Here is a 17,354-nt window from a genome sequence, read left to right as displayed (position 1 = left end):
CAATTCCATAGTACACGCTACTTATTATAGTTTCCTCAAGTAAAGTTGCTCAATCTAACAATCATCAAAATGTAGTCACCACTTGAGGTCTTCAAACATTTCTTCTATTGAGTCGACCAGGGAGTGGCCCAGCCAACCAGTTGGGTGTTTCTCACGATGAGCCCGATCCATGACCTGTAAATGTAAAGTGTTCACAAGCATTTAATAAATGTCTCAAAATACAAACAAATTGATTTCAGTCTTACTTCCTTGTCAGGTATTAATAAATGTGTCTTGATTTAAGAAATATGAGAAGGAAAAAAAAGTCAATTAACATTTGACCAGTACAGAAATGTGTTCGAAATAATAGTTTGTTTTTCATGTATTCATTCATAGCATCAAAAATAATTCTTCCTTTTAAGATCACTGTGTGGCTCTGCGAGGGATCATTCGATTCAGCTTGACAAAGCGCATAATGGGGTCCTGTCACCCAGCTGTCACCACAATGGGCTGGTCTGTACAGTTACGAGACCAGAATGTACAGAGCCAGGTGCCCCCATTGTCATCCCCCGCCCCACATATTGTCGGGATTCATACTTCATATCTAAAATGTCATCATTAAAATTCACATTCTTGAAATCTGCTTTCAGACTGAGTGTCATTCTTATATTTGATAATGTCAACTAAACATTAGTACTACCGTCATGAGTAGATTGTACTTTCAGACTGCAAAGTTAATAATAAGTAGGTGGATTCATGTGATTTAAATGAGATCATTCATGAGGCGACCGGAAGGTTGTTGCTGCCGCATTACAGTGAGAAGCTTCTTCATTGAAATCCAGCGCAAATTAAAGATGGATTATTTCAGCACAGATTGCCTGTGGTCCCCTACTGCTGACAGAGGTTTCCTCTGGGCGCAGCGGTTTCCTACTCTGGTCTATACCATATTGCTGGCTCAGGGTTTTGTACAATGGGGGCCCACTGGCTCTGTACATTCTGGTCAGGTATAAAAGCAAGGGTTAAATCCAGCAGGACAGCAGTGCAGCAAGAGCAGAAGCAACAGCAACAGCTCATCGACTCCCACCATGACCACTTCTGACATCAACATGGCCAAGGTGGAAGCTGAAAACTCATCCTGCTCCTGCTCTTGAAAACACTAACACTCTTTTCTCTCTCCACCTCAGATCGTCCTGCATGAGGAGAAGAACCTCCAGGGTCGTACCCACGAGACCAGCAATGACATCTCCGACATCTCCACTTACCTGAGCAGGGTCCAGTCTGTGAGGGTGGAGAGCGGCTGCTTCATGATCTACGAGCGCCCCAACTTCATGGGAACCCAGCAGCTGCTGAGGAGAGGCGAGTCCATCGAGAACCTGAGCCTGGTTGGAATGAGCAGTGGCATCAAGTCCATCCGTCTGATCCCTGTGGTGAGTGGCAAGTGAATCTCAGCTCAGCTTTGTGGGCTTTAGATTTGTAACCATTCTCTAACTCTCACTACAGCACAGAGGTCAGTTCAGGATCAAGGTCTTTGAGAAGGAGAACCTGACCGGACAGATGAACGAGCTGATGGATGATGTTGAGAACATCCAGGAGCGTCTGCGCATGTCCGAGATCCTGTCCTGCCAGGTGATGGAGGGTCACTGGCTGCTGTTCGAGCAGCCTCATCACAGAGGCAGGGTCATCTACGTGAAGCCCGGCGAGCAGAGGACCTTCAGGGAGATGGGCCTGGGAAGCATCAGGATCATGAGCTTGAGGCGCATCACCGACATCTGTTAGACAATTATGATTTGAAATAAAGAGCATGGCATTCAAAAGCTACCTATGACCTCTGCATTTCTTTACTTTGGAGTGACCATTGATGTATTTCTACTGTAACCCGCAATGGCTCCATGTGCCCAAATATTAGTTTGAATTCAGTAAAACAAGGAGTAGGCAAAACAAGTTCTTTTTCCATAATTTATTTTCCAACTATATTCAGTGGCATTAAAAAGAAGCTGAATTAAAATACAGTAATAGATAATCTGCAAGTTTGAGAACCTAGAAAGGTTCACACAACTCTACTGTTTTTTTTTTTGGTGTCAACATTAAACACTGTAAAAAATGTAACAACATGGGGTTTGCTGCTCAGAGTCATCCTGACCATCCAAGTTGGAGTCAGTCACACCATTTTTTTCATGACAAAGATAAAAAGTAACAACTACAGACATCACGTAAACTGAAAAACTTAAAAAATATTACATCATCTCAATGTATTTCCAGATGAGAACAACAGACAAAGAGGCGCTGATCAACCTACGGCATTGAGATTCTTTGCTGAAGTAAGTGAAGCTGTACAATCAGACCAACAACCCAGAGAAGAATATGTTCAATTTTTGTTTATAATAGGATACATCAAGCATCAATGAGACATCACATGACCCCCAAGTCTTCCGACGTTTGAATACTGAAGATTGAAGCACAATGGTGACCACAATCTTTTCCTGCTCCAACCAGATACATCAATTTGGTGGGACGCATTGAAAGGTTATGATTAGATTAGGTTAGATTTCAGTGTATTAATTTTGATTTTGTACCGGGACAAAGATAACGTGATAACATTTTGTCACTGATTCCACACATGCTCTACTTTCTACTGGGTTGTGCACGCATGTTCAAGAACGCTACTGCCACCTGCTGTCCCATAGAGGACATTGGCATTTAACTGTTTATGAAACAAATTGGGAAAAACTTATTCAACTACACAGACAAAAGATGTTTGGGATTGTAACTTTGGGCATCTGCTTTTCTACTCTAACAGTGCTTTGGTGGTTACTTTAAGGTTCATTTTACTGCATATATCAAATTCATACTGCATTAGCTAAAGGCGTCACTGCTTGGTCGGTGTGCATGTGTCAGTGAGTGGATTTAAATACAACAAAACATGCAAAGTAAAGCAGTTTTTATGTGTCAATGGAGAGTAATTTCAGTTTAATAGTTGGGATCCAAAACTCATATTATGAAGGTCATTAAATTTTCGTTCTGATGTCGACAATAATATAGTGCTGTGAGTCTGGGGAGCTGTCCAGTGTGTCCCCTCCTGAGAGCCCCATGAGGAACTGTCCAGGATGATGAACTCCAAAAACCAAGAGCAGACAGGGAAGTGTGTCATTTACACGTCAGTTTTATTCACTTCAGTCAAATACAGAAATCTAGCACATGTCAGTGATGCGCCTCATGCTCATGATCCTCATGCTGCTCAGGCCCATGCTGGACACGCTCTTGTGCTCGCCGGGCCTGACCAGAATCATCCTGCCTCTGAACTGGGGCTGCTCGAACAGCAGCCAGTTACCCTCCAGCACTTGAACAGACTGGCAGTCGGACATGCGGAAGCGATCCAGGATGGACTCGCAATCCTCAACCAACTCGTTCATCTGGCCGCTAAGGTTCTCCCTCTCATAGATCCTCATCCTGAAGGGTCCCCTGTGCTGTGGGGAGAAAGGTGGTCATGTAAATACGGTGACCAGGCGGTCGCCATGAACTCAGCTATCTTACAGTGGGGATCAGTCGCAAGGATCTGATGTTGTCGAGTGTGATTCCCATGCTCAGGAGGCGCTGGATGTCAGGGTACTCGCCCCTCCTCAGGAACACCTGCATACCCAGGAAGTTGGTGCGCTCATAGACCATGAAGCAGCCGCTCTCCACCCTGACTGACTGGACTCTGCTCAGGATAGAGGAGATGTCCGTGCAGTCGCTAGTGAGCTCAGTGGAGCGCCCCTGCAGGTTCTTCTCCTCGAACAGAATGATCTGAAAAGGAGAAGTTTCCACTGAAATTTGGATTCATCTTACCGAAACATGGACGCATGTAAAAAGAAAATCCAATTACCTTGCCCATGGTGGCGGTTTTGGTTGTTTTCAGAGGATGGTTCGACTTGCTCTGCTTACTCCACGGCTCCCCCGGCTTTTTATAGAGCCCCCCGGGGCCATGTCTTGTTGTTATTCAAATGTTCAAAGGTGATGAATTCGCAGTGTGACTTTTGCTGATCTGAACAACCAATGTGTGACAGTGATCCTCCATCCATACATTTCTGGCAGCGGCCATCTGCATTGTGTGTATTAAGCATAAGCTTTGTGTGTGCGGCATTCATTGGTCAGAAGGTTCTCCATATATGGTTTGAACATCGCCGCTGCGCAGAAATGACAGACCACACCTCCAACAGAGGGACCCAGAACTCATGTGAATATGTTTCGTGATATGTACAGTGAAGTGCAACGCAGATTTCAGACGGCATCAGAACAACCTCAAAATTAATTTACACAAGGTCACATAAAAACTGAGACATAAGTGAGATATGACAAAATAATTTTAAAATGACGATATTTGCTCCTTTGAAAAAATGACTTTTTCACATTTATGAATTCTCTGAAGAGTAAAAAGAGAAGAAAAACAAGTTTGATTATTTTAAAAATGAACTCACAATCCACAGAGTGAACGGTTTAATCATTTTGGAGAAGGAAACATTTTGAATTTTTGTGCTGCCTCGGGAAACAACCGCGCACCAGGGCCTCAAACTCAAGGTCTGGGGGCCAAATTCAGCCCACCACATATTTATGTGGCCCTCAAGAGCTTACTATATGAATGGTTTGCATGTGTTTAAACACAACACAATACCCCGAGATACCTGACAGCGGACATCAATGGGTCAGATGCTGCTTCACACTGAAACAATTTTTACAGGCCATTTTCTAATAATATCAGATTTCTCAGGAGAGAATAAGTGAGGCAAGAGGAAGATCAGTGCAAGATGGGAAATAAAATATGTGCTCCAAGGAGAAAACCAGTGTTGCTTAAACACTTAGGCACATTATGTGGTATTGACTGGTGAATGAGGTTCATTTATGTGGGATTTTTAAAACAAAAAACAAACTTTGATCTCCGAGAGAAACGATGATAAGGCTAATATAAGTTGAAGGTTGTTTGATCATATAGATAGATAGATAGATAGATAAACAGGCAGACAGACAGACAGACAGATAGATAGATAGATAGGCAGACAGACAGACAGACAGACAGACAGACAGATAGATAGATAGATAGACAGACAGACAGACAGATAGATAGATAGACAGACAGACAGACTGGCAGACAGACAGGCAGACAGATAGACAGACAGACAGACAGACAGACAGACAGAAAGATAGATAGACAGACAGACAGACTGGCAGACAGACAGATAGATAGACAGACATACAGACAGACAGATGGACAGACAGACAGACAGACAGACAGACAGACAGACAGATAGATAGATAGATAGATAGATAGATAGATAGATAGATAGATAGATAGATAGATAGATAGATAGATAGATAGATAATGTCACCATCTTGTGTATATTTTTTTTACTTCACGAGTTGTCATTTTCCTCAGTAGAAGTTTTGACACCCAGAACAATAGCATGTTTGAAGGATAGGAGCATTGTTTACTCACTTGCGGCACATATTCGTATCTGCTATGGTTGTGTGTGTCCTCGTCTTTGTATGAGACAGAGCAGCGGCACAATCGATCACCATTTGGCGAACAGTCTGTCAGGACAGCTCGCAGCGCCCCCTTCAGGCGGTCCACCCTCACGCCCTCAATATTCACCAAAGTCAGAACTCAACGCAGTCATACAGTATTTAATTATTAATATTTCATTTCAAACTAAGCGCATGATTAAAAGGACAATTACGCTATTTCTGAATTTCCACCTCATCAATATAAGCGAGTAGAGGTCATCACGAAGGCCGCTATTGTTTGGAATTCAAGAGGAGAGGAGAAATTCTTCAGCATAATTTTGTGTTTGTACAAATGAAGACAGATACAAAACTGAAATTCTTAAGTATTTTGACAATTATGATAGGGGAATTAATCAAATTGTGATTAACCACTTATAAATTCAACATTTAATCTCTGCATACAAAAGAAAAGGCATTAAAAAAAAGAATTTGATGCTATTGCTCTGAACAATAAGCGCATTCTATTCAATGACAAAACCTATTCAAATTGCTCTTTTGATGACAAACTATGCGCAATTTAAAAACGTTAACGCGTCCTCTACATCCTGATGCAGCTATAATATATACAAAAACGTATTTTTAAAAAACCTTATCTGTTCTAAAGAACGGACATGCACATGTGTAACAGTTGCAACAAAATGGAATGATCAATTTATTGATTCTGAATGACAGAATTGCAAAACATCACTCATTTTTGGAACACTTCATTCAAATCTCTTTCAGAAGCATCTTGGCTAACTAAAAAGTACTTCTTTTTGCCATCTGCCCAAATATCAAGATCAAGGTGCTCCACAATTCATTGGTACTAGCAATTTTAGCTTTAAAATATTTTTCTTTTTTTTTTTTACAGAACACTTTTAAAACAAGACACAATGGTTCTAATTACAGCCACCAATATAACTACGGTTTACTTATTGTTTATTGTTGGGTTCTCAGCACATCGGTGCACTTCAGTCGGTGTTTTGGTTGTTTGTTTTTAGTGTGGCAATGTTGTACCCAAAACTGACTCCAGCAACACATCCACTTGTGATAGTTGTGACATCTGTGAGATTGTTAGACACAGAGATCCACAAGGAAGCCCGGGTGTTTCTCCTCATTGTTACCTTTTATTAAGTCTCTACAACAGATAACGCCCCAGTCTTGTCTTGATCAGTGCTTGTAAGACTTTATTCAAACCTCTGATGATTGTGAAGATCATGGACCACGACCTCAACCCCTCGCTTGGGAACAAGCCGTCCAGATGCAGAGAGCAAGAACAAAACGGAATACACTTGAGCCCCGTCGCCATTTTATTCAATGTGTGAAACACGGCAAAGAGCAGACATTTGACGAGAACCATCCGTGCGTCTTTAGAGATCCATGAGGCGTCGGATGGAGCCCACCCTCGGGGTGCTGCCGTTCCACTCGCTGTAGCTGCGGTACTGGCCCGGTCTCAGATAGAACTGACGCCCTCTGTAGTTGGGCTGCTCGAACATCAGCCAGTGTCCGTCCACCACTTCACAGGAGTTGGTGTGGTGGATACGATCCGTCAGGTTTGGGCAGTCCTCCGTCAGCTCCTTCATCTCACCTCTCATGTCCTGGTTCTCGTACAGTCGGATCCTGAAGTTTCCCCTGTGCTGTGGGAGGTCAGAGGGGTCACGTGACATCAATCGGTATGGTGCCCAACATGGCAGGAAAGTGTATTAAATATTTACACTATCTTTAGTCTTTAATAGAATGTTAGTGCATATTGACTTGACCTATTTCAACCAAACATTATATAAAAAATCCACGATTTTTATTTTCAAAATGAACGCTATCAATTGTAATAAACAAAAACACCACTGCTTTCTTTTATCTAGTTTAGTTTGTGTGAAATTTCACCTTTTATTCTTGCTTGGTCCTTCACTGTTTCGCAATAGTTTCACTTCACACCCAACTATATTACTGTTTACTATTACAGTACAGTCAGTAGTATTGTCAGATCTGATTATTTTGAGTTAATACTGTTATATTCGCTTTACTAAGTTGGTATCTTATATTCTTACTTAGTACGGGACCAGGCTCACTTCACATATCAAGTATTCAGAGAAGTATTTTGTCTTGTTGCCTCATCACTGAGACTTCTTGAACCAACATCTCAACGATATTCTGAGTTAATTTGAGCCGCAGTTCTTTCACTTAAAATCTCACTATTCTACAGACTCACCATTAAAACAGTTGTCTTATACTAAATATTTATCATAAAGTGTGTACACAGTATTTCATTATTTTTGTGTTAAATTATAGGATTTTTATCTCTTACATTAATAAATAAATATGTTTAAGAATAGCATTTTAAAATGGGGACTACTTGTTGTGCCATTATAATATTAAAAAAGGACTTTGATGTTGCCTACTACTGACAACAAGAAACAATTTACAGTAAGCTGCCTTTTTTCTTGTAGCTGATTTTGGGTATTAAATATGATGAACTCACCATCGGGATCATGCGACAGGACCTGACGCAGTCCTTCATGCCGCTCATGCCCATGATGTCAGAGTACTCGCCCCTCCTCATGAAGAAGGGGGTCCCAGCGTATCCTGGACGGTCGTAGATCATGAACATGCCGTTCTCCACCCTGATGGAGCGACAGCGGTCGAACAAGGATTGTAGGTCGGAGCAGTCGCTCATGCACTCATGGTGACGACCTCCAAAGTTCTTCTCCTCGTAGAAGACAATCTGGTGAGAAAAGAATGGAAACAATGTGCTCATTGGGGTTCACATGAGGACGTCAGAGTGAGGAGCTACGCACTAACCTTGCCCATGTTTGCGGTCGATGAGGTTCTCTCAGTTATCCTCAGCCCGTCGACTGAAGACTTATATATGCAACACCGTGGTGTTTTTCCATTCTAATGAGGCCTGTTATGAACAGGAGCTCTGACACACCTGTAACGTTGTGACCTTTAGGTCAGCAGACAACGAAAGAGCTTCCAGCAAGAGCACAGTCTGCACTAGAACCATGATTCCTGCAGCTTTTTTGTTCTTTCACCATGAATGGAGAGCTCAGTTCTGTGTTGTGCAAACCTGATCATTGTACTCGGCATCTATTGAACATGTCAATAGGTTTTACATCCTAAAATCATTTCAGCATTGCATGAACTGTTAGAATGAAAGACTCCACTCCACAGAGTATTTTATGATGCCAGAAGTACTTTATTATTATTCGTCAATTTCAACACTGAGGTCAAATCTGGTGAGATCCAGGTCTAAAAATCGGTGACTCTACGGAAGGACCCCACGGTGGCGCAGGAGGCGCCCCAGTCACTGAACTTGCGGTACTCCCCGGGTCTCATGAAGTACTGGCGGCCACGGTAGTTGGGGTGCTCGTAGAAAGCCCAGTAGCCGTCCAGGACGTTGCAGGAGTAGACGTCACGGCTGCGGAAGTGATCCTGGACTGACTCGCAGTCATCGCTGAACTCCATCATCTGACCCTGGAAGTTGGGACGCTCGTAGATGCGGACGCGGTACGGGCCGTCACTGGTCTGGGGGAGCACAGTCGAGCGTGATAAAAAGTGCATTCAAGCAAAAAATGTTCTCATCTTTATTTATTGTGTGTTTGTATAGTCTTACTTTACTGAATATTAAGTTGTGCCACTTGTTATTTTATTCTATTGTTTGATCTGCTTTTGCCACTCTGAACAAATCCCTTTTTTAGTAAGGCCACCTGACTCAAAATGTTTGAACGCATGTCCAGATTATTTTTCATTTATCAGTTAACAGCAATCCTTCAAACATAACATTGAAAAACATAAAGGGGACCTTCATCCATTTCCATGACAAATGAAACTTAAAAAAATGTGTTAAAAACAATCACATCTGACCAAAATAAAGTGGGATGAAAGACAAATTGCTCCTTTCTATTTAAGCTATGTCCTATGTAGCCAGAAATTTGAATGAAAAAAATGAAATATATATTTCATACGATTTCGCCTCTGCGACCGTAGCTCATGCTCTGAACATGTACAAACCGGGAATAAATACGAGACCTCAGTTGCTTTAGCACCGACCGACCGGCTTTGGTGCCGGACAAATTCTACTAAAAACTATAATGATTGTGAGTTGAGGAATTAAAGCAATTACTTTTGTGTGGACATATTTTGTCTCCGCTCGGTTCGCTGGTTATATTCTGATCCCATGGTGCTATCACTGGTGCAACCGCAGCTTTAAATGATTCTACTTAGTAACTGTTTTTATTATTTATTAGTTTTGTTATATGATCAAGAAGCAGCATATATTCATAATTTTAATATAGCTGCTCAATAGTTCCAATGAGGATTATATTTTCTATGTGTGGTTTGGTTTTTCATATTTAGATTTATTTAGATGTGGTTTTTCATATTTAGATTTAGTCATAGAGCACTTTATTATATATTATATAGTTTGGCATTTTTATATTTTATCACTGCTACTATTGATAAAATATAAATCCAACCAAGTTTGAAGAAACTTATATAGACTTGTATTGTGTTGCTCAAATTATTTTGCAGTGGTGCTGATTTGAAATTTAAAAAAAAGGTGACTTATTGCATTCATCAACATCTTTCAGACACCACAGAATCACAATAAACTGATCAAATGTTTTGGGGAAAATCATGCGTGCAATATTCAGATCAAACTATAAGCCGTGGTGTTGCAATGGAAGTCTACTTACGTAGGAGTAGGCCCTGCAGGATCTGATGGTGTCGTTGTAGCCCATCCAGCGCTGGTAGTCGGGATACTCTCCGCGGGTCAGGATGTACTGGTAGCCTCCATAGTTGGGCTTCTCGTACAGGACCCAGCAGCCGCTCTCTACTTTGACAGAGTTGCAGCGGCTGAAGTGAGGATGCATGTCGGGGCAGTCGCTGCTGCACTCATAAGAGCGGCCCTGGAAGTTTCTGTCCTCATAAAAGAAGATCTGGAGGCAAACAAACAATAAAGTCCAATAAAGACCTCAGCAATTCAGTCATAAGTGCGATAAAAAAATGCTCAAATTTGCCCCCCTAAGGAGAGCAAACGTGGAGAACCCATCGGGAGGCTCTTACCTTGTAACTCATCTTGCAAGCAATGCTGGAGCTGGTCTACGAGGGAAAATGGTGGTGTCACAAACGAGGAGCACCGAGCCGCTATATAAACCTCAATAACAACTTGGCAGACCCCAATCGAGCTGTTTTTTCAATGAGTAGGGATTTACCACGCCGGGCATGGCTGCCAAAAGTCTTGATCCTGGGCATAGAGTAAAATTCCCTGAATCATCACGGCAAAAGTCCCAGCTGGCAAATTACTGACCCCCTGTACCCTCTTTTTGATATGCTCGTTTTATCCACTAATCCCTCATCAAGTGGATTAAAGTTTGGATGCAGAAACTTTGAAGTCATCACAAAACCTACTGACCCGTTTACCCTTTGTGGGACCTGAAATTCAACGTTTGCATGAAACTGCGACAGGAGAGCGGCTTTAAATTGTCTGCGTTTTAATGAGAGATGAGGTTCAGATATTTTCCGTGTATGAAAATCACATGAGCGGATCCTCAGTCCCGCAGAGACTCTTGTGACCCCTCATAATGCTCATCTCGTTCCTCAGGAGTGCCACAGCTGTCCTGGAAGGAAAAGGTTACAGCGGTACTGTCATTATCCACCAGGGGGAGGCAGAGCGCTTTAACGGCTTGACTTGCAAAATACAAAGATCATTTCATCATTTTAAATCGGGAAAATAGATTTATGTTATTTATGTTATTGTTTGTATTGACATGAAAAGCTATATTGTTTTATCCTCTTACAACAGCCATACAAATATAACAATGTAATGTAATATTAAGTCATTTCCAAAATCTACTAGAAAAAACATCATCTAAATGTTTCAGTTGAATTTCTGATAACTTACAGAGACAAAGGACTGAGTGGAGGAGGAAGAAGTCGGTGCTTGAACTCGTGCCATGTTGGTCCTACCAGTGAGCCAACGTTTTAGCTTTTGGTCTGCATAAAAAATATATTTGTTTAAAAAAAAAATGCTCACAATGTATGGAAGAACTTGACGTACTGTGTGTCTTGGAGTGGTGCACAGCCTTGTACGAACTGAGCATGGCGAACGGATGATAGGAGAGAGTGAAGGGACATACGATTGAACCCTGAAAAAAAAAAATGACATAGTTTATGTCATCCAAGAAATTACAACAAAGCCATATCAGTGAGTTGTACCTTTGATCCATGGGTGGAGAAGGTAGCAGAAGGCTTGTGACGATAGAGGTTTAAGATTTCCTCCACTGGTATGCTGTTCTGAAGAGGGAAAATAAATTATTAGCTACAAATAAATAAAGATAAATAGCTGTACAAGCTGCTACAGCAACTCAGCTGGTCTTTTTTTTTTTAACAATGACTATTGTTACTAGGCAAAAACCTCCTAGAAACATCTTTTCCCGCTGTCTCCAGCTGATTTGCACACCAGATCAGGTTCTCCCCATTGTACACTAGTGTACCGGCCAAACGTTTGGACACATATTCTCATCGAATGGTATTCCCTCACAAGTGAGAAGGAATACCTATGCAGCTATGAAGTAAAACAGGAAAATCATCTCAACTGACTCCCAAGGCAGGTGCCTTTGGGGGGTCACTGTCTTGTTGAAAAATAAATGATGGTCCAACGCAAGCATGTCTCGGCAGGATGCTGTGGTTGCCATGGTGCTTCAGAGCGCTTTCAATTTTGAATGAATCACCTCCATGCTTTCCAGCAGGCATGTGTATAGTGATGAGCCAGTCAGATATAAGCAGGAATTATCCCAACTTTCTCAAAGTGATAAACATTGAGAATTAATCACACAGGTTCCAGGTTCAGAATTAGATTCACAAATGCATTACCATCAAGATTCCAGCAAACGATGACAAGATCATTGCTTCCCGTTCTGAACGATCTGGGGAGAGGTCACTTCCTGTAAGATCCCAACTAGTGAAAAACAGTGACGTGTCATCAGAGGTTGCCTTTTGTTGTTGTTGTTGTAAATGTTGCTGCTCACGTGATGCCTCTGTGGTCTTGTACATCTTTGTCCAACCACCATAGAGCAACACTTACTGCAAGATCATAGTGAGCCTAGAGCAGACAGACAAGAAAGGGTTAGGGCGCATGAAATAACCATTTCAAGGAATCAATGCTTCACTTAGATGCATCACTGAATGTCAGCACCGCTGTGTGCTTTCATTACGATACCAAGTACTTGAATGAATGTCTACCAGATCATCCAGCATCGACGAGTCCACCTTCCCTTTGGGATCAAAATTATTCTCTCTGAGCTTCCGTCCCACGTAATTTCCACTGGAAGAAGAATATGAGCATTTTATGTTTTCTCTCAGTTCCTCGACTCTTCTTTGGATCTACTTACATCAGAACTTCAACATTTCTTTTCAGCTGCTTTGACGCCATCATTCAGTATCCAACTTTAGTCCTTAAAAATGCAACCACAAAATAAAGTTTAATCTTGTATCCCATTATGACATGACCATCCTGCATTCTGACTTCTATATTTTAATATGTTCATCATGCCACCAATTTTCAGCTACTACAACACAATGTTTTTTAACTGTCCTAAAACATGATAGGATATAACTTTATTTTCAGAAGTGAAAATTGGTGACAAGATAATTCACCATGATTCATTTTCAATGTCTATGAAAACCATTAACAGTGGATTAACAGAAGTATTTTTCTACTATTCGCATTCATTGAAAGTCTGTAATGTGCATTGTTCTAGTCTGAGAAGACAAATGTCTTAGTTCCCCAGGTTTATACATTTTTTAATACAAGACTTACATTTTGTGATGTCAAAATTTTACAAGAAGACTTATCAAGACCAAACAAAAAATGCGCACGCCCTTTAAGTCATTTACACAAAATAAAATTGCTGTACAACTGCTTTCATTTAAAAGACAAAAACACAAGGATGACAGTAAATTCAACTCACCTAACAATTGTCTGAGAGTCCAAAAGAAAAGGTCACATGGTGAAAAGGCGATTTAAGCAAAAGTAGGGTTTTCAGTGACCTACAACCGCTCTCCACAGATGGAATACAACCCTGCTACCGTCAGACAGAACAGACTTCTCATATGAACAGCTGAATAATTTAAACTGGCCAATCTGAAACAATGGCGGGGCCTAAAGGAAAAAGCAGGACGGAGACGACCTAAATGGGCTACCTGCAATTACCATCACAAATAACAGAAACAACGAAAATGTGTTCAAAGTTGGATAAAAATTTTAAGGTTGCATTTATTCGGGGCAAAAAAAGAAAACTACAAAGACAGTAGCACAATATTAGTCAGATAATGGAGGTATGGCCAAATTTGGCGTCTTCTTTGGCTTCTTTTTCTTCTTCTCCTTAAAGACTGGAGAGCTGAGGAACTTGGAGTCGGTGAACTTATCCCCACGTCTCATTTTGCTGCAAGGAAAAGTAATGATAAGACCCCAAGTGGTTCTTAAGTCGGGAAAATATTCAGTACCATGGAAGAAGTGCTCACCTATTGAGGGTCGGCTCCTTGTAACTGACAACGCACTTGGTTCTCCTGGTTCTCCCTGGATTCTCGCGATCTGTAGTTGCAAAAGTATTCAACAGTCAACCCAAAAATAACTCATAAGACGTATTCTCTTCAAGTTTGCTGTGTTGAACACATTTTTCAAGACAGACAAATTCCAAAAATGCTTGCATCACTTAAGCAATACATATACTATAGTTGTGTGAAGGAACTGGTCAGGAAATAGTTCTTTAAAATGACAGATTTTGAGAGATAAAACAGAAGAGTTAATATCAAATAACATGTCGATGGGTCGATGTGGAACCAAGCAAAAGAAGTACAAGAAGTAGTGTATTCTTAGAGATAAATCTGTAAGGACTTGACTGCATTCGGGACCCTTTTACAAAACATTTCTGCTCATTCTCTACAACTGGAACAAACTTCCCTCAGCTAAACTTTTGCTGCTTTAGTAAAGGGAAATGGCGTTGGAGGGAAGAAGGTTGTAGGAGGCAGACTGTAGATAATAAGTATCAATATTAAGTTTGTCACTATACCTGGAGTAGGCTCTGCTGAGGTCAGTGGAGTCTCCATTTGTCCTGTGCCATATGAGGTCACCCTGGGCGTACAGAGGGAAATGTCGGTGTCATTCATGGCCGACCACGGTGGCATCTCCTCCATCAGCAGGCCCACAGGGCTTTGGCAAGCTGGTGTTTCACTGGTGGAGTCCTCTTCATCAGTGAATATACTGGTGTCTATCACCATATGAGTCTTCCTCCGCTCTACCACAAAAGTCTCCCTAGGATTCCTCACTTGAGCGTGTTTTGAACCCTTCGATTTTTTCCCTTTTCTTTTCGCGGTTTTTGGACTGCTCTCAAAAATATCACTGTGGTGTGAGTCATCGACACATTTGTAACTAGGTGCACTTTCATCAAGTGACAAGTCTTGAGTAGAACACGGGGCAGTCACAGGCAGACTTTTTTTTGGGCCACCTTTACAACTCTTCTTCATGTCTTTGGACAGTTCATTCTTGTCAGCCTTGTTCTTGCTGGTCCGACCGGTGGCCTCTCGCCGAGGCTTTTTAGTTTTTTGAAAGTCTGGGTTTGCTGCACTTTGACTTCCATCATCCTCTGCCTCCTTTTGAAGGACGTCCAACTCCCATATGTTTTCTCTAGAGCGCTTCCCGCAGCTTAGCGGCCTATTGATGACATCTGCCAGTGGAGTCGGATCACTTTCTTCGTGAGACTCACAGTCAGACCTGGCTTCAGATCGGTGATCAAATAGTGTAGAATTCCTCTCGTACTCTGTGCTTTCTCTTGACACCGATACAACAAATGTGCCTCTGCACTTCGGTTTGTGGGTTGCTTCAATGTTGGTGGTCATCAGCGGTTTTCTCTGCCTATAGTCTACAGAATGACCCAAATCTTCTGGATCCAAATCTGCACAGAATGGGAATACATCGAAAAGGTCTTGTTCTTTTGAGGATTCTTTCCGTTCCATTGCGTCATCAATGAAACACAATGGCGCCGCTGTAGCGAGTGGCATTCTCACAGTATTGGACATTTGTCGGCTTTTCGAGCGGGACCGCCGGCATGTGACTTTGGCTCCCATGTTCTCGATCTCTGCTTGTAAATGAAAATGTTCATCAACATTAGGCGTGTGATTCTGTAGATCCTCGACGTAGTCATCGACAACAGGCTGTGTCACTGACTTCATATTTTTGTGTGTCTTTTTACTCAACGTAGGAATCCGAGAGCTCATCACATCTTGACCTTTTTTGGGCAATGGGTCTCTGGATCCATCTTGCGCATGCATGCCTTTCTCCTTCCTTTCAACAGCTGGCGCATTCAGCTCTGTCAAAACAGCTTTTCCAGAGTCTCTTTCTCCTTCAGTGCTAGCTTGTTTCTTGTTTTTTCTGGGTTTTGGCTTTTCTGAATGTCTTTTTGCTTTGAGTTTAGAAACAGGAATAATTTCAGAAGCATTGCCATCACAGATGTCCATTGACGAATTCAGCGTCACGGTTTGGTCCTCCACATGTGATTTTTGTTCAGTGTCCTTCAATGCCACTTCTGAGGAGCACACCATAGAATGATCACTGATAAGCTCAAATACAGCAGCTGCATTTTCTGGAGCTGGCTGTGAAGGGCTGCTGTTCTGTGAGAAAACCGAGGACAGTCTTGCAATTTCTTCTATCAGCCTGTTGGATGGTTGTGAGGCAGATTTTGGGTCATGCTGTGAAACTCTCCTTTCATCTATGAGGAAAAAAAGACACAACAATTAACATCAAACACAGTAATAGAAAGCAAACCACTGACTTACCAGAGATAACTTGAGGTTTATCTTGGACATTGACGTTTACAGCAACATTAGGTCTTTCCTGTAAGTCTGTACTCAAAGCAAAGGCAGGAATCGGACAGGCAAGACTTCTGTAAAAAAGGAGTAATAATTATGGAATAACTGAAAATGATTTTAATATATTTGTTGAGAACAATGAATTTATTAACTGCAGCTCTAGTGGAACATGGATGGCATATGTTGTACCTTTTCAGTGGAGGGTTTTGCTTATTGATGTCACTAGGTTGTACTTCAACTTCACAAAGATCGGAGCAGTTCTGAAGATGATGAAAAACAACATGAAACATGAAACCTAAATCAGGAACAAACTTCATACTTATTCCGAGCACCAGAACTTTGGAAGAGGGAAGTGATGCTGAAGTCAACTGCACATATTTTTTATAATTAAATACTACACACAATTGTGAATTGATCTCACTTAGACCACAAACAAACTGGATCTGTCTGTCATCCGTGTACTAATGACATGAAAAGAAGTTCCTTCCATCCGCCATAACTCTCACGATAAGTACAGAAGAATGACACCCTGGACAGTTCACCATAGGGCACACAGAGACAGCCAACACACACCAGTTTTCCGTCAGAATCAGGTGAAGAAGACTGCAAGTTGATCAATATCGTTTCCTTTTGGAAGAAGAAATGCATTCTTACCTCGGATAATATTTGAACTAACTGATTCATGTGATCAGTAGTGCTGCTTTGTAGATTCTTTAAGGCTTGGATCTTTAAAAAGAAAAAACAAAAACAAAAAAACATCACCGACGTCAGTGATACTCAAGACAGAAAAATCACTCACCAGTTTCCTTTCTCTGTGATTTTTCACTGCCAGCTCAAAGCACAGAGCTTTCACTTTTTTCTGCAGTGAAACTATCTCCCTCTCCTGTTGCCTACTTCTTTCTTTCTGGGTTCCTAAAGCAACAGCAAGGGCCTTATTGTTGCTCTTGAGGGAGATTTTGAAGAATGAGGATGTGTCTGGTGGAAAAGGAAACATT

General features: G+C 41.6%; 6 protein-coding genes across 10 annotated transcripts in view; 1 reads left to right on the top strand and 5 right to left on the bottom strand.

Annotated features, from left to right (window-relative positions):
• Positions 1-1,055: 1,055 nt before the first annotated feature.
• LOC128765847 (gamma-crystallin M3-like) lies at positions 1,056-1,755 on the top strand. The gene is made up of 3 exons (XM_053877025.1): positions 1,056-1,094; positions 1,164-1,406; positions 1,480-1,755. Exons 1-3 carry the CDS (start codon positions 1,065-1,067, stop codon positions 1,753-1,755), a joined length of 549 nt encoding a protein of 182 aa, XP_053733000.1. The 5' UTR covers positions 1,056-1,064.
• A 1,388-nt stretch (positions 1,756-3,143) lies between these two features.
• zgc:153846 (uncharacterized protein LOC767711 homolog) lies at positions 3,144-5,580 on the bottom strand. Of its 2 annotated transcripts, none has more exons than XM_053876716.1 (4): positions 5,447-5,580; positions 3,842-4,378; positions 3,511-3,762; positions 3,144-3,443 (listed from the first exon to the last, which is right to left on the bottom strand). In XM_053876716.1, exons 2-4 carry the CDS (start codon positions 3,848-3,850, stop codon positions 3,168-3,170), a joined length of 537 nt encoding a protein of 178 aa, XP_053732691.1. In that variant the 5' UTR covers positions 3,851-4,378; positions 5,447-5,580; the 3' UTR covers positions 3,144-3,167. The 2 variants fall into 2 exon arrangements, with proteins under 2 accessions (XP_053732691.1, XP_053732692.1); XM_053876717.1 differs by having other exon boundaries at positions 3,842-4,000; positions 5,447-5,523.
• Positions 5,581-6,733: 1,153 nt separating this feature from the next.
• LOC128765804 (gamma-crystallin B-like) lies at positions 6,734-8,461 on the bottom strand. Its single transcript, XM_053876932.1, has 3 exons — positions 8,293-8,461; positions 7,973-8,215; positions 6,734-7,130 (listed from the first exon to the last, which is right to left on the bottom strand). Exons 1-3 carry the CDS (start codon positions 8,299-8,301, stop codon positions 6,864-6,866), a joined length of 519 nt encoding a protein of 172 aa, XP_053732907.1. The 5' UTR covers positions 8,302-8,461; the 3' UTR covers positions 6,734-6,863.
• A 205-nt stretch (positions 8,462-8,666) lies between these two features.
• LOC128765803 (gamma-crystallin M2-like) lies at positions 8,667-10,714 on the bottom strand. The gene is made up of 3 exons (XM_053876931.1): positions 10,558-10,714; positions 10,188-10,430; positions 8,667-9,018 (listed from the first exon to the last, which is right to left on the bottom strand). Exons 1-3 carry the CDS (start codon positions 10,567-10,569, stop codon positions 8,743-8,745), a joined length of 531 nt encoding a protein of 176 aa, XP_053732906.1. The 5' UTR covers positions 10,570-10,714; the 3' UTR covers positions 8,667-8,742.
• Positions 10,715-10,830: 116 nt separating this feature from the next.
• Positions 10,831-13,604, bottom strand: LOC128765802 (uncharacterized protein C2orf80-like). The gene is made up of 9 exons (XM_053876930.1): positions 13,464-13,604; positions 12,885-12,947; positions 12,736-12,817; positions 12,522-12,595; positions 12,367-12,451; positions 11,710-11,787; positions 11,552-11,639; positions 11,396-11,487; positions 10,831-11,111 (listed from the first exon to the last, which is right to left on the bottom strand). The coding sequence occupies exons 2-9, from the start codon at positions 12,926-12,928 to the stop codon at positions 11,043-11,045; spliced, it is 612 nt and encodes a 203-aa protein (XP_053732905.1). The 5' UTR covers positions 12,929-12,947; positions 13,464-13,604; the 3' UTR covers positions 10,831-11,042.
• Positions 13,285-17,354, bottom strand: part of sgo2 (shugoshin 2) — a 6,020-nt gene continuing 1,950 nt past the window's right edge. For 3 of the 4 annotated variants that reach the window (XM_053876927.1, XM_053876928.1, XM_053876925.1), the window contains exons 3-9: positions 17,159-17,334; positions 17,014-17,085; positions 16,549-16,619; positions 16,327-16,433; positions 14,565-16,259; positions 14,017-14,086; positions 13,285-13,937 (exon numbers count right to left, since the gene is read on the bottom strand). In XM_053876927.1, coding sequence (XP_053732902.1) covers positions 13,814-13,937; positions 14,017-14,086; positions 14,565-16,259; positions 16,327-16,433; positions 16,549-16,619; positions 17,014-17,085; positions 17,159-17,334 — 2,315 coding nt within the window. In that variant the 3' untranslated portion in view covers positions 13,285-13,813. The remainder of the gene's footprint in view (positions 13,938-14,016; positions 14,087-14,564; positions 16,260-16,326; positions 16,434-16,548; positions 16,620-17,013; positions 17,086-17,158; positions 17,335-17,354) is intronic. The other variant, XM_053876929.1, reaches the window with a different exon arrangement.

Source organism: Synchiropus splendidus, chromosome 10, assembly GCF_027744825.2.
Source record: "Synchiropus splendidus isolate RoL2022-P1 chromosome 10, RoL_Sspl_1.0, whole genome shotgun sequence".
Lineage (NCBI taxonomy): Eukaryota > Metazoa > Chordata > Actinopteri > Syngnathiformes > Callionymidae > Synchiropus > Synchiropus splendidus.
This window is presented reverse-complemented; position numbering and strand designations above follow the sequence as displayed.